A 14495-nucleotide genomic window follows, 5' to 3' on the forward strand; every position below is an offset into this window, starting at 1 on the left:
CATTGATAGGAATAGCATTTTCTGCACCAGTTCTCTGAACCCCAGCTCCACAGGACATTAAGCAGAAGGCCAAAGATGCCTGCACACACAGGGTTATATTACAAGAGTGGAAGCTTGAGCTTATGGAACCCAGATATTTTATAATGGACAGTAATATGCCTGCTCTTACTCAGAGGAAAGCACTCTTTCAAAGCTGTTTGTTATACAGAAATCCTTGAGAGGTTAGGAACAAAGGCATCCAGTGCCTCTGCTTGCAAGATGTACAGAAATAGGAGATCCATGGAAAATTTTTTCCAATAGCAGAGAAGGAATGGGAGATAAGATCCTAGGAATAAAAACTGAGTTCCTAACACTAGGTTCTCCTATAATATGAAGAATGAAACCTGGATTATAAATTTGGTGGGTTAATTCACTAGCATAAAATCATAAATCTGTTTTCTGTAAATTGTATTTGTTTTGGGCTACTTATATATTTTTTTAATTCATCCCTCTCTACTTTTCCCTTTTTTGGTTTTATATTTAGGAAAATTCCCTGGAAAATTATGTCCTGTTGTAGTTGAGTTAAAGGGAATATAGGTAAGGGCCTTGATTTTGTCCTGGACGGGTTAGAGTTAAAGGAAGGTTGCTGCACACCCGTGGGATGGACGTGAAATGGCACATAAAGGGAAGAAACACAAGAGTAGGACACTGCTCAGCTGGAAGCATGGGGATTGCTCTAAAAGCTGCCTCTTCCCAACTGGACATCTCTTATGGATCACTTCCCTGATAATGCTTTGGAATGGCAGCCAATGGAAGTCCAGAGTTTTCATTCTGGTGCCATGGGATAATTCCAAATACATTTTTGTATCAGAAAGACTTCCAGTTTGAATCATTATTTTAATTATATTTAATTTTAATTTGCATAAAATAGTTTCCCAAGTAAATTCCTCAGAAAGAATAGGTAGGCAGATTACCTTCTCAAGTTTTTCATACCCCCAAATTTGTCGTTTGTTCTCGTAAATAAGTGATTCAAAAAATAAAAAAATAAATGATGATTCATCCAAATGGAGGATTCTTCAATTGCCATTCTGTTCAAAAGTTGAAAACAGTTTATTATTTTCTAGCCTCAGAGTTTTAGATGAGATGTATGAAACTCATTTGCTTTCCTTTCCTTATGTTACTCTAAGTCTAGCACTTGGTAATCTTTTTGATCTGAAAATTCAAGTGTCTTCAAAAAAGGGCATTTTTTCCTAGTATTTATTTCCTTACCATATTTCTTACTTTCCTGATTTATGTATTAAGTATATATTTATAGGTCAAATACCCTAAAACCCTATTATGTATCTCTTTTTGATCTGATTTCCATTTCTTTTTTATTTTCTCCAGATTGTGCCTCTATTTGACCTTCTAGATTATCAATCCAGTTTTCATCTGTATTTTATTTTCATTTTCCTACTCAATTTTTGACTTTAGAAACATATATATATATATATTTAAGATTAATTTATTTGAGAGAGAGAGAGGAGGGGGAGGGGCGGAAGGAGACAAAGGGAGAATCCTAAGCAGAATGTGCTGAGTATGGAGCCTGATGTGAGGCTCAATCTCACAACCCTGAGATGATAACCTGAGCCGAAACCATGTGATGGATGCTTAACTTACTGTGCCACACAGGAGTCCCCAGAAATATTATCTTAAATCTCTTTTTGTTATAGAATTATTTTTAAATCCTTTCATTTATTTTTAAATCCCTGATTAATTGTGCCTTTCAGATAAATGTTTTCTTAAGTTCTCTTCTGTTTCTTCCATAATCTGCTTTATTAGGAGTCACGAGTTCTGATTGTTTTTGTCTCCCTCCTTTGTATGAATGACCTGTGATTTCTCTTTGACCTCTCATTTCAGTGAATGTGGGTTCTTCAGCAGCTATAAAGGTCAGGCTATTTGAGACTTAGGTAATATCAGTCAGAGAGAGATAAGATTCTTTAGCCGTGTATCAGCCACAAAGAAGCTGTTCTAAGAGGGTGACTAAGGGAGTGACAAAATGAAGAGGCCTCTAGAAATGTTTCTCAAACTGCTAGCTGTATATTAGAATCATGTAGGGTGTTTTGATACCTCAACTTTTCCCCAAAAGTTAAATCATAATCTCTAGGCAGGACTCAGCATATTTTCCAAAACCTCTCAAGTAGGCAGTCACTGTTGAGAAGTTCTGCTCTAGAATGTCAGGTTTCTCCAGGTATGAGCAATAAGTAGGAGTCCTCCTCCAGCTACAGAGAAGGGGGATGTTCAGCCCAGTAGTGACACTCTCCCCACAGAGAGCTAGATTTGAGGCTGTTACCTTCCCAGAATCCTCGTGGGACCTTGAAGGAGCTTGTGCCCACATAAGTGAGAAATAGTGTGGGCAGCAGCAAGCGAGGCATGAATCTCTGTTTCCACTCACATAAAATTCTTCCTCTTCTCTATCCTTCCGGCTCCCACCTCACCCCTTCCCCCACAACTTACCTGTAAGTTCTACTTTACCTTTAAGATTCTAGAAATGATTACCATATGTAAACATGACTTGTATATCTCATTACTATCTTACTTTTAATGACTGGAATATATGACTGCATATTTCAAAAATACAGCTTATATTTGTATTAGCTGGGTGGTTTTTTGTTTTTTGTTTTTTTTTTTTTTTGAGTGAATGTTGGAGAATTTTAAACTCTTCACATCCATTTAACTTTAATCCATTCAACTCACACAACAGCCCTGTGGACTATATACTATTATTATCCTCAGAATAATGATGAGAAGACCAGGAAACTGAGGCATAAGGAGAGACTGAGGCACAAAGAAGTTATATAATTTGTCCAAAGTTACAACTAGTAGGAGATAAAGTAAAGTACAAATCTGGCAACTGGCCTATAAACCTTCTCTTCATCTATATGCCAGACTAATGTCACACAGAGTATTAAACTAAAGGAACAAGGAATTTGGCCAATTAAATTTCACTATAGGCTGCAAGTTCACTATAGGCTGAATGTTCTATTCATGTTTAATTAAATTTTTTATATGCAAGTTTATCCTATTGTCATAAAACTATTTCTAAAAGGAATATTCTTTTGACAGGTCTCAGTGTAGATTTATATGTAGGAACATAATTTTTTTTGAAGATTTTATTTATTTATCAGATAAAGACACAGTGAGAGAGGGAACACAAGCAGGGGGGAGTGGGAGAGGGAGAAGCAGGCTTCCCACTGAACAGAGAGCTCCATTCCAGCAACCTGAGCTGAAGGCAGATGCTTAACGACGGAGCCACCCAGGCGCCCTATTTTTAGGAAAATAATCTTCTAATGAGAAGTCCCTATTAATCTATGAATCTAAAGAAAAAATATTCTTTTTTTTTTATTGTATCCTCAGTACTCTTGTAATTTTCAGGGACAATTTAAATACTCTTAATCTGGGGCGCCTGGGTGGCTCAGTGGGTTAAGCCGCTGCCTTCGGCTCGGGTCTTGGTCTCAGGGTCCTGGGATCGAGCCCCGCATCGGGCTCTCTGCTCAGCAGGGAGCCTGTTTCCCTCTATCTCTCCCTCTCTGCCTGCCTCTCCATCTACTTGTGATTTCTCTCTGTAAAATAAATAAATAAAATCTTAAAAATAAATAAATAAATAGATAGATAGATAGATAAATACTCTTAATCTGTCTCTTTGCCCCTAACTTGTTTTCTATTTCTTACCCCTTTATAAGTGGTAAAATTTCCATTTTCAGCTGATAATCCAGTACTAAATACTTAGGTAATGGAGAAAACACTTTGTCTCTCTTTTAAAAATTCCTTATTCCAGGTAATTTTTAATTTTTTAATTAATTTATTTTAATTTTAATTTTTAAAATTTAAATTTATAAATTAACATATAACATTATTTGTTTCAGGGTAGAGGTCAGGTAACTTTTTAAAGGGATTTTGGTAAAATGAGAACGACTATTTTGTCATGACAAACATCCAATTGTGAAAAGTTGCAGCGAAGAGTAGGCTTGGGTTTACTGAGAAATCTTAGAGACTATATACAGATTAATCAAGAGGTATTTTTAATATTTTATCAATTCCCACTTATCCAAGAGAAATGCAGAAATCCTGATCTAATAGTAACACGGAAAACGTGTCTCTGGGGGCAAGTGGGAAAGAAGCCCTAAGAATTTGAATGGTTCTCAATCTTAGCTTTATTTAAGAATCATCTGGGGAATCTTAAGAATATTAATGCCGGAGCTTCTCTCCAAACTAATGAAAGTAGAATCCAATTATTTTAAAGCTCTCAGGTAATACTAATGGACAGATGGGTTAAAAACTACTACTCTGAAAGCAAAGCTCAGCTACAAATAAACCTGGGCAGATTTCACAAATTAGGTGACCACAGCACCAGATTGAGAGTTGCTATGATTTTCAACAAACCCTGGGAAAAAATCAGAATGAACAGATGTTGGCTCCAGGCAGGAAGATTAGAGTAGCACGTAAACTAGAGCAGAGCTCAAAGGATGGTTCCAGGCCCAGCAGCACCAGCATTACCTGGAGACTCAAAAGACATGCAAATAATCAGGCCCCAGCCAGACCTATTGAATCAAAAGCTCTGCAGGTGCAGCCCAGCATCTGCATTTTAAGGAGCCCTCCATGTTTGAGACTCACTGGGCTAGAACAGTGCCTCTCTACCATTAGTGTTCACAGGAATCACAGAGGCGATCTTGCTAATCATGGCTTCTGTCTGGGAGGGGGTCAGACATTCTGCATTTCTAAGTTCTGGGGTGATAGGATGCTGCTGGATGGAAGACCACACTTTGAATTGCAAAGGGGCTAGAGGTCAGAAATGAAAGAGGCCTGCAGTGACCAGAAAGTCACTGGTCCAGGTGGGGGCAATTATGACATAAAGTTTAGGCTAAGCTGAAAGCTGTATGAATTAGATATGACACCTTAGCTTGGTGTAGGATCGAGGTTTACAAGCACTGGTGGAGACTAGTATCCTAAATTATAATTACCTTAACTTATAAGTCCAGGAACTGCATCTCAAGAGATGGAGGAGCTGAATCTATCCAATATAATCAATGAAACCAGGAAAGCATCGCTAATATGAGGACAGAAACTTTCTGCTTTGTGCTCTGTTATTTAAGCAACCATTTTGTCATAGCTAAAGAGGACTCGCTGCAAGAATGGGTTGCTTCCTGGAAGAAGAATGTTCCCCGCCTTCTGATTAACCTTCAGACATCTAAAACTTCATATATCCAAAATAAAACCTAGCTCTTCTCACTGTAATCCTCTTGATGAAGTTCTAGAACCTAGGTGAGGTTCGGTGGGCTGAGGTCCGGAGCCGATGACCAAGAAAGAATTCTTGAGACATCTTTGGTGCAAAATGGTGGTTTATTAAAGCACGGGGACAGGACCCGTGGGCAGGAAGAGCTGCTGCCCGGGGTTGTGAGGGTAGGCATGGTATATACCTTGCGGTTGGGGGAAGGTGAGGAGAAGGGAGGTTTCAAGGGGAGTTTTCACATGTTAAGGAGGGCCTACAAGGTGCCCGGGGGAGGCCTTGCCCTTATGGCCTGATCAATGTCGTTTTTAGGTCAGGCATTAACATCAAGATAGTTGGGAGATTCTTGGTGGGGTGTTATGATCCTGCTATCATTTACATTCCCTTCTACCTCAGCCTCCTCCAGTTTATGGTGGGAAGGGAGATATTAGGGCTTCAGGAACTGAGAGTTACTTGCCTCTGGAAATTTGTGCTATTGATAAGGTAACCTCCCTGTTTAGGTCTCTAGGACATCTGTAGAGCAAGGGAGATTCCTGTTCTGCAGGATTGTGATCTCTGCAAGTTAACTATTTATCGTTTTATGGCAGTCAGGGGTGCCTCAGGAATGCTACACATATTATGGAGGGGAGCCGTGGAGAGGGGGTGCAAGGCGCCAGCTTTTGCTCTGTCCTCAGCCAGCCTCCTGCTCCCTCATCACTCTTATCCACCCCAATGTGCTTTGCACAATATGTTCTCCTCCTAAGTACAGAGTGTTGTAATACACCTAGCTACCAAGCCCAGAAGCCCCAAGTCATTCTACATTCGGAATAGGAGGTGTTGATGGAGAGCACAGGCTCTGAAATCAGACTGCTAGAGTTTAAATTCAGCTTGGGCCACTTAACTGTGTGACCTTGGGCAAGTTATTTCACCTCATTCCAATGGATTCCTCATCTGTAAAACTTCACTGAGCACACTGAATGGTTATACAGAATAAATGAGGTAAGAACAGTGTCCCCACCACCACCACCAATGTACGACTGCAATTCTGTTAATTCTACATCTTATTACTTCTTTTGCCTGGGCTCTCCTCTACATTTCTGATATCTAGAAAAATTAATGGCATAGTGCACATACAGAATGCCAATGGAAAACCAAATATGACATACTCAGGCTATCCCTTGTAAGGACACAGAGAAACTGACTTCTTGATTTTCTATGTGGACTTCTTTTGTCAGTCTGTTGGTCTAAAACTTGAAATAAAACCTGATATTAATTTGGGGTAATGTAATAGAATTCAAGACAAGTCTTTCTTTAAAAACTCAGAATTGTAATTAGTACCTAATTACCATCTGTAATAGTAAAATATTATAATAAATATTTTGTAAATGATGACTATTCAGAATTCTGATCAAGTATGTTGTAATTCATAAGCACTATAAAACATAACCTGTGTTAGACAAAGCTTACATTTAAAACAAATTACATAATCTAAGACAAATCTACAGTAGTGCTTTAAAACTCCAAACTGAAAGTCCCAGGTAGTACGGTTACCTTTTCCCTTTTTTAATACTGTATAAATTGTCTCCTGTGATCTTGGGTACTTTCTTAGATATGAATGGAACAATATCCTCTTCAAATTCTAACTGAAAGTCAAACGTCAGGGGTGTAACTGAAGTATTTTTCTTTCCTTGACTCTGAAGCGTGTTTGTCTGCAGGAAAGCCAAAGTACAGCATTGTGAAAAAAATGACTTCTTTTCATAGAGGGAAAATCCTGTGTGGAAAGGAACAAAATTAGTCTCACTTTATGCACACACAACAGAATTTATGTGCCAGTCAATAATGGAGAAATATTACAGATTGAAAACTGGGAGCCTTGTGTACCAACATTTTTTAATGTTGTTGCTGTGTGACCTAAGCTGCTCTTTTCCCATCCATGAAATGAGAAGACTTTGGATGAGATGATCATGAAGGCTCCCTCCTAATTCTAAAATTTAGAATTTCAGAACAACCTGTAAATTAAGCAAAGACCATACTCATACATTGAGTTATTGGAAGGAGAACAACATGGTCTCCAACCTGCTGCTCTTGCTGTCCCCACAAACGAGGTGAATCACTGCAACATTTGTCTAGTTGCATGAGCCAGAAATAGAGTTAAGAAAGCAATCAAAAGACTTTGTTCAAATATTTATAGAAATGGACTGAAGAGAGAAAAGGATATAGCTAACGAGTTAGTTAAGCAGCCAAAATCTTTTCTAAAAAAACCTCCAGCACTGCATAGAGGAATAAAGTGATGAAAAATTTGAAAGCAAGCCAAGGGATAGGAGCTTTTGCTTCTGCCAAAGAAGGATTAGCGTTATAGGAATTGCCCTCCTGCTGTAAATAACTAGAAAACCAGACAAAACATATGAAAACAACTGTAATCAGGCATTAGAAAGCACGCGGGGGTTGGGAGGAGGACATAATCCCCAAGAAAAGGGAAACAAATGAGGTAAATCCCACAATAGCTCAGCTTGCTTATTAAAGGCAGTTTCTACACTGAGACGCAGGGAAGGGGAACTCACATCAAACCTTCGCCCTTAACCTTGTTGAATTTATGAGACAGAAATTGTCCCAACAATTACATTCTTGGGTGTCCACCCTAGAGAAATGAAAATTTACGTTCACACAAAAACCTGTACACAAATATTCAGAGCAGCTCTCTTTAAGCTTTTTTTTTTTTAAGTAACTTTAGTTTTAAAAGCAAAATACTGAAAACAACCCAAATGTCCTTCAGTGGGTGAGTGATTGAAACTCTGTACATCCATATAATGGCATACTACTCAGCAATAAAATCTATATATTATTTATAATAACAAATCTATTGATTCATGCAAAAACTCAGATGGGCCTCAATGGGCATTATGCTTAGTGAAGATGAGTCAATCTCAAAATTTCACATACTGAATGATTCTGTTTACATAACATCCTCAAAATTACTGTGATAGAGATGGAGAACAGATTAGCCATTGCCAGGGCTAGACGGGGAGTAGAGTAGCGGTATAGATACAAATACAGAGAAGTAACATGAGGGATTTCTTTTATGGTGATGAAAATGTGCTGACCTTGATTGTGGTAGTGATCATACAAATCTATTACAGGATAAAAATCAATAAAATTATACACACAAATGAATACAGGTGAAAACTAAATAAAGTCTGTAGTCTGGTAAAGAGCAATGTACGAGTGTTAACATGGGTTGGGACTCATACTGGTTTTGATACTGTACACAACCCGTATAAAATGTCACCACCACTGGGGGCAACTGGGTGAAAGGGACATGGGACTCTCAGTAGTCCCTCTGACACTTCCTGTGAGTTGATAATTATTTCAAAATACAAGGTTTTAAAGAAATAAAGAAGCGCCAAAGTGATTTATATATTGTTATCTCATCCTTTGGTCATTAAAAAAGAAAATAGAGGCAATTCATTTTCATAAATGTATGTATGTGTATGTGCAACTGCATATTTATGAGTATATGTAAAGATATATTGATTTATACATACATATATAATATTTGTATATCTTTGTGAGAGCACAAAAGAAAATGTGGATGGATAAACCCAAACTGCGAAGTGTTGCTTGCCTCAAGAGGAAAGAGTTGAAGAGGCCAGAGACAATATTTCTTTACGTATTTTCCATTAGTATAATTTTTTAAAGATTTTATGTATTTATTTGACAGAGGAAGAGAGAGAGAGAGAGAGAGGGAGAGGATGTGCAAAAGCAGGGATAGCGGGAGAGGGAAAAGCAAGCTCCCCCTTGAGCAGGGAGCCCTATGTGGGACTGGATTCTAGGACCCTGGGATGATGACATGAGCCCAAGGCAGACCCTTAACCAACTGAGCCATTCAGGCACCCCTCTTTAAGTATAACTTTTATATATATTTGTATGTTGCTTATTTCCAAAAGCATGTTTTAATTTTATACTTTGAAAAAATAAGAAAAGTTTTACATTTTGATTATATATACTTTCAAAAGAATATCCAGAGAATCCTCTCTCAGTAACACATAAATTGGGCATAGTAACACAAAACTAGAAAATGCATTGAAATGCTTTGCACAAAGGAAGTTTTTAGTAAAAGGTAAGAATTACAAGGACTAATCATATATAAAAGGGGATTTCAGGACAAATTATATAGATTTATCTCTGATATTTTCTAAAGTACATTTCATTTTAAACAAAAAATGAAAGAGGAAAGAACTTCAGAGTGCTTAAGTCCAATATGGTTGCTTTAGTAAGTTACTCCTAGTTTGCAGTTTCAAAATTTGGGTAATGATAACAGAATGAATTTATTGTTTTTTCTATATTTCTCTATTTTCTGAATAAAAGAAAATCAAATTTCTATTCAAGCAACAAAATTTTCGTTTTCAGGTTCACAAATACGTTCAATCACTTTAGAATTCCTCTCTGTGCTGTTTTCCTTGATTTCTTAAACTTGATGCTCTTTATGTTTCATTTACTCACATTGCTATATTATTTTGCAAATTTTTGCATAACCAAATTAAATTGCTCATATATGCTAAGAACCTGGTTTTTAAAATTATATTCTTTTTTTTTTTTTTTTTAAGATTTATTTACTTCTTTTGTGAGAGAGAGCACATAAGGGCGGAGGGGCAGGGGCAAAGGAAGAGGGAGAGGGGACGCAGACTCCTGCTGAGCAGGGAGCCAGATGCAGGGCTCCATCCACTACCAAGGAATCATGGCCTGAGCTGAAACCAAGTTTGATGCTTAATCAATTGAGCCAATCTAGGCATCCCCAAAACTATATTCCTTATTAATATTTTTATTGAATTTTATAAAAGTCCCACCTTTTTTAATTTTATGAGTTTTATTTTTAATTTGGTAACTCTACCAAATAGTTTCTTCTTTTTAATAAACCAATTAAATAACTTTTTATATGTTAGAAAATATGAGTGAGAACTATAGTAGTCATATTTACTATTTGACTGCCTATTTGATTTTTTTATCTTCATCACCTTAGATACATTATAACCTAATATAATATGACAGCTATCCAATAGTCAAAATATGAAAAGAGCCCAAATGTCCATCAACTGATGAATGGATATATATATATACATAGAGAGAAACATACTTCTATACACACAATGGAATATTACTCAGCCAACAAAAAGAATGAAATCTTGCCATTTACAATAATGTGAATAGAATTAGAGTGAATATTATGCTAAGCCAAATAAGTCAGTCAGAGAAAGACAAAGACCATATGATTTCACTCATGTGAACTTAAGAAGCAAAACACAGAACATAGGAGAAGGGAAGGAAAAATAAAATAAGAGGAAAACAGAGAGGGAGACAAACCATTGAGACTCTTAACTTTAGGGAACAAACTGACAGTTGCTGGAAGGGAGGTGGCTGGGGGCATGGGGTAACTGGATGACGGGCATTAAGGAGAGCACTTGTTGAAATGAGTACTGGGTGTTATATACACCTGATGAATCACTGAACTCTATCCTGAAACTAATAATGCACTTTATGTTAACTCACCTGAATTTAAATGAAATCTTGAAAGAAAAAAAAAATGGCAGTTATCCAGAAGTTACCATGTATATCTAATTAATTCTTTATAGTATGCACTGACATGGTCTACTTTTTGAACTAATATAATTATTTGCTTTTTACAAATTAGCTTATATCTCCAAATTAATGCATCATTAACTAAAAATTAAAAATCATTCACATTTGAAATAATAATATTTTAATGATTAAATTTAATTTTAGCTTTCATTTACAAACCTTTGCTCTTCTGGCCAAGAGTATCTTTGCCTGTTCATCCAGAATATCTAACTTCTCTAAGATTTTTTCTGCCATTTTCTGTCAGTAAATTCCTATTTAAAAAGGAGAAAAGAGAAGAAATCTCCAAAACAAATAAAATTTAAACATATAATTTGATTAGTTAGGCATAAGAGACCCAGATTTACGTTACTATTTGGGGTACAAAAGAGAACTGTATATATTATGGAATAAAAATGGGATTATAGAGGTATCCAAGTTTTTTTTAGACAGAAGGTCAAATGATCAGAACTCCCAGATGTGTGTGGACTTTAGGAAAGTTAAAATGTCTGATGTGACTCATACTTGAAGCAAGGACACGTGGCTTGATTTATACCTATTTTCTTTTTGTTGTGATGTAATTTTAATGAAAGCAAATGTGAAGAGTTCACAATTGTATAATTAATTGCATTCAAATTAAATTAGTCAATGATCCAAGACTATTAATACAGCACTTAGAAAGTGATCAGTCACACAGAGAGAGTGGCTGTCAAGCTGGATGAATCCTATTGTCCTAATAACTCAAAATCTCTCATCAATTAAGATTGCTGAAAATTACATCTGGGGTCAGGCAGCTCGTATTAGGCTTGGGGACCTAAATATTAGACATCAGGACACAAAGCACCTTTGCAATGCACTACAAATAGCTAGGAGTAGAGTAGGGGCAAACGTTAACCCAAGGCTCCGTCTAGATTTTTGCTCAGTGGATTGAACGTGCTCCAGTGGCATTTAAATGTAAACATTGTCTGGTTCACAGAAAGTACTGAATTCTTCAATATTTCTAAGGAACATCAATGTCAACCAAAGAGCTTGGTTCTTCCAAGCTCAAAAATATCTATGCTATTTCTCTGATATTATATGTTATTCAGTGTTTCCTAAAACAATAATGCATGAAAAGATAGGGATAAAGGATTCTATGCCAAAAGCTCTCATTATTTAGTACTTGGTTTCTTTTTTCTACTCTTGGACTCTTCTGGGCCATGGGGCTGCAGGCGGATTATTTGCCTTGTTAACAAACCATATAACCTGAAGTTGCAGATTGGAGAGGGAATATGTAGGCAAGTGTGTTAGCACAATTATGAGTTACCTCAAACTTTCTAGGTCTCCTAATGAAGAGTACGGGACAGATTTTAGAAGAGAATCTAGATTATCTGGATACTATGTGTTGTCTTCTCCAATCCAGGAACCAGTCCTCTCATAGATGCTAAAAACAACTGAAGGAATTTTGGTTTCTGTTTTTTCCTTAAAGCATAATGTGAGTTCAAGGGCATAGAGAAGGCTCCCATATTCCTCACCAAAATTTCTTTTATTGGGGACAAAGATTTTAATTTTTCAATAAGGAATAGAAAGGCAAATAACTTCAAGAACCAGAATATTGAAGTTTCCCAGTTTGGGAAGAGATAAATTACACAAGGGACAACTGAGGCACACGGCTGACTTGTGAGAGGGAACAGAAAGCAGGTCTTTTTAGAGAATAAGATGTCCTTGTTATACATCTTCAACATCACACCAGACATTTTAGGATGTACGATATCTTCACCTTTTATACACACACACACTCTCTCTCTCTCTCTCACACACACACACACACAGCTGTAATTTAAAGGAATTGCGTTTTATTTAAAATTATATTGCTATGGTAAATTACTTAGGTATGGTATGATTTCTAGCAAATCACTGTGCATGTCACAAGGTTTCTTGAAGTGAGAAAACTTAAGCAACAAATGATTTTTAAGTGTCAGTGACAGTTTCATGAATACTAAATTTGACCATTAATGAAATTGACAGAATTTTATTGATTTTAGTTTTGGAGTTTTATTTTGCAGTTCATATTTTGAAGCCTATACTTTTTTTCAGTTTCCAAATGTTTTCGTAGGTCTTTGGCAGTGTGCCAGTGGCTTCTAATGGATAAATGGCCCTGGGACAAAGTAGAGGTGAGGAAACACTACAGACTAACTTGCTTGCTTTCATCATTAAACCAAGAATACCAAGGGCTTAGCTGTATCTCTTCAAATAAACACTGAGAGCAAAGGAGCATCAGGCAGTTCTAATACAACGACATATTCAAACTGTTCTGCATAAACTAAAAACTAATCCTTTAACACAAAATACTATATTACATGTTCCTCAATATAACTCTCTGTGTTTTAGTCCTTTCTTGATTCTTTTTTTAATTTTAATGTCTACTTTAAATCTGCATGTTGGTTTCATACTTCTACTTCATACTTCTATTTCTATGAGCACATATTCTACTTAATTCTATTTCTGACCATATACTATCATCAGATGGTAAACATTTAATTGTTATTTCCTCATTTGGCTATTTAACTGCATTACCTGAGAAATACTGTGCTAGGCTTTCCACCAAATCTACCTCTGGCAGACATTATCTTCCTGCGCAAGGCAGATGGGCTTTCCTCTATCACTAAGAAGACAGAGACCATCTGGCTCCTGGGTGACTCAGTTGCTTAAACAACTGACTCTTGGTTTTGGCTCAGGTCATGATTTCAGGGTTGTGAGATCAAGCACCTGTGGGCTCCATGCTCAGTACAGTACACTTGAGAGTCTCTCCCTCTGCTCTTCCCCTGGCCCCTGTTTGTAAGTGCCCCCCCTCTCTAAAATAAAATAAATAAATAATAAGATTTTTTTCTTTTAAAGAAAAAGGAAGAAAGAAAAGAGAGACCAGCAAGTAAGAACTTCTTCAACTCCTCTTTCTTGTGCCAAAGTCTTATCTGCATCCATTTGCATCTAACTTGTATTTTAATTTTAATGGAAGTGTTGCCTCTCCCATCCATAGTTAATCCCTCCCAGGGTATTTTAGACTCTATTACCTCTGTGCTCCCAAAAGAATTACCTCCACTGTTTGCACCCTCTCTCTGGAATCTGTCAATCTCTTTTCTTCACAATTTCTTCTCCTTAGCATTCTCACACCTCTTCTAGTTTTGTTTTGTTTTGTTTTTTGAAGATTTTATTCCTTCACTTGAAAGGGAGAGATCACAAGTAGGCAGACAGGTAAGCAGAGAGAGGGGGGGAAGCAGGCTCCCTCTTGAGCAGAGAGCCCAATGTGGGGCTTGATCCCTGACCCCAGGATCATGACCCGAGCCGAAGGCAGAGGCCCCAACCTACTGAGCCACCCAGGCGCCCCCTCTTCTAGTTTTAAGAAAAAGATTCTTCCCCTAACCTGACTAGCTGTTATTCTCTCTCATCTTCCCTGATTGACACATTTCTTAAAATGCTCATCTTTACTTAGGGTTTCTAATTTCTTACATTTCTTTTCCTTCTTAATTTATCATCATTTGGCTTCCTTCTATACTCTGCTACTGGAGCCACTCTCATAGGCCACCAGGGTCACCATCTTATCAATTAGTGACCGCTTTTCTGCTCTTTTTACCTTATATGAATGTCTATAACTCTTATACATGTTGACCACTCCTTTCTATGT

General features: G+C 37.0%; 1 protein-coding gene across 1 annotated transcript in view; it reads right to left on the minus strand.

Moving 5' to 3' along the window:
- C14H1orf141 (chromosome 14 C1orf141 homolog) overlaps window positions 1–11092 on the minus strand; it is a 41795-nt gene extending 30703 nt beyond the window's left edge. The window contains exons 1-2 of the mRNA XM_059377092.1: window positions 11018–11092; window positions 6776–6933 (exon numbers count right to left, since the gene is read on the minus strand). Of these exons, the coding sequence (XP_059233075.1) occupies window positions 6776–6933; window positions 11018–11092 (233 nt within the window). The remainder of the gene's footprint in view (window positions 1–6775; window positions 6934–11017) is intronic.
- Window positions 11093–14495: the final 3403 nt, after the last annotated feature.

The sequence above is a fragment of the Mustela nigripes genome, chromosome 14 (genome assembly GCF_022355385.1).
Source record: "Mustela nigripes isolate SB6536 chromosome 14, MUSNIG.SB6536, whole genome shotgun sequence".
Classification (NCBI taxonomy): domain Eukaryota; kingdom Metazoa; phylum Chordata; class Mammalia; order Carnivora; family Mustelidae; genus Mustela; species Mustela nigripes.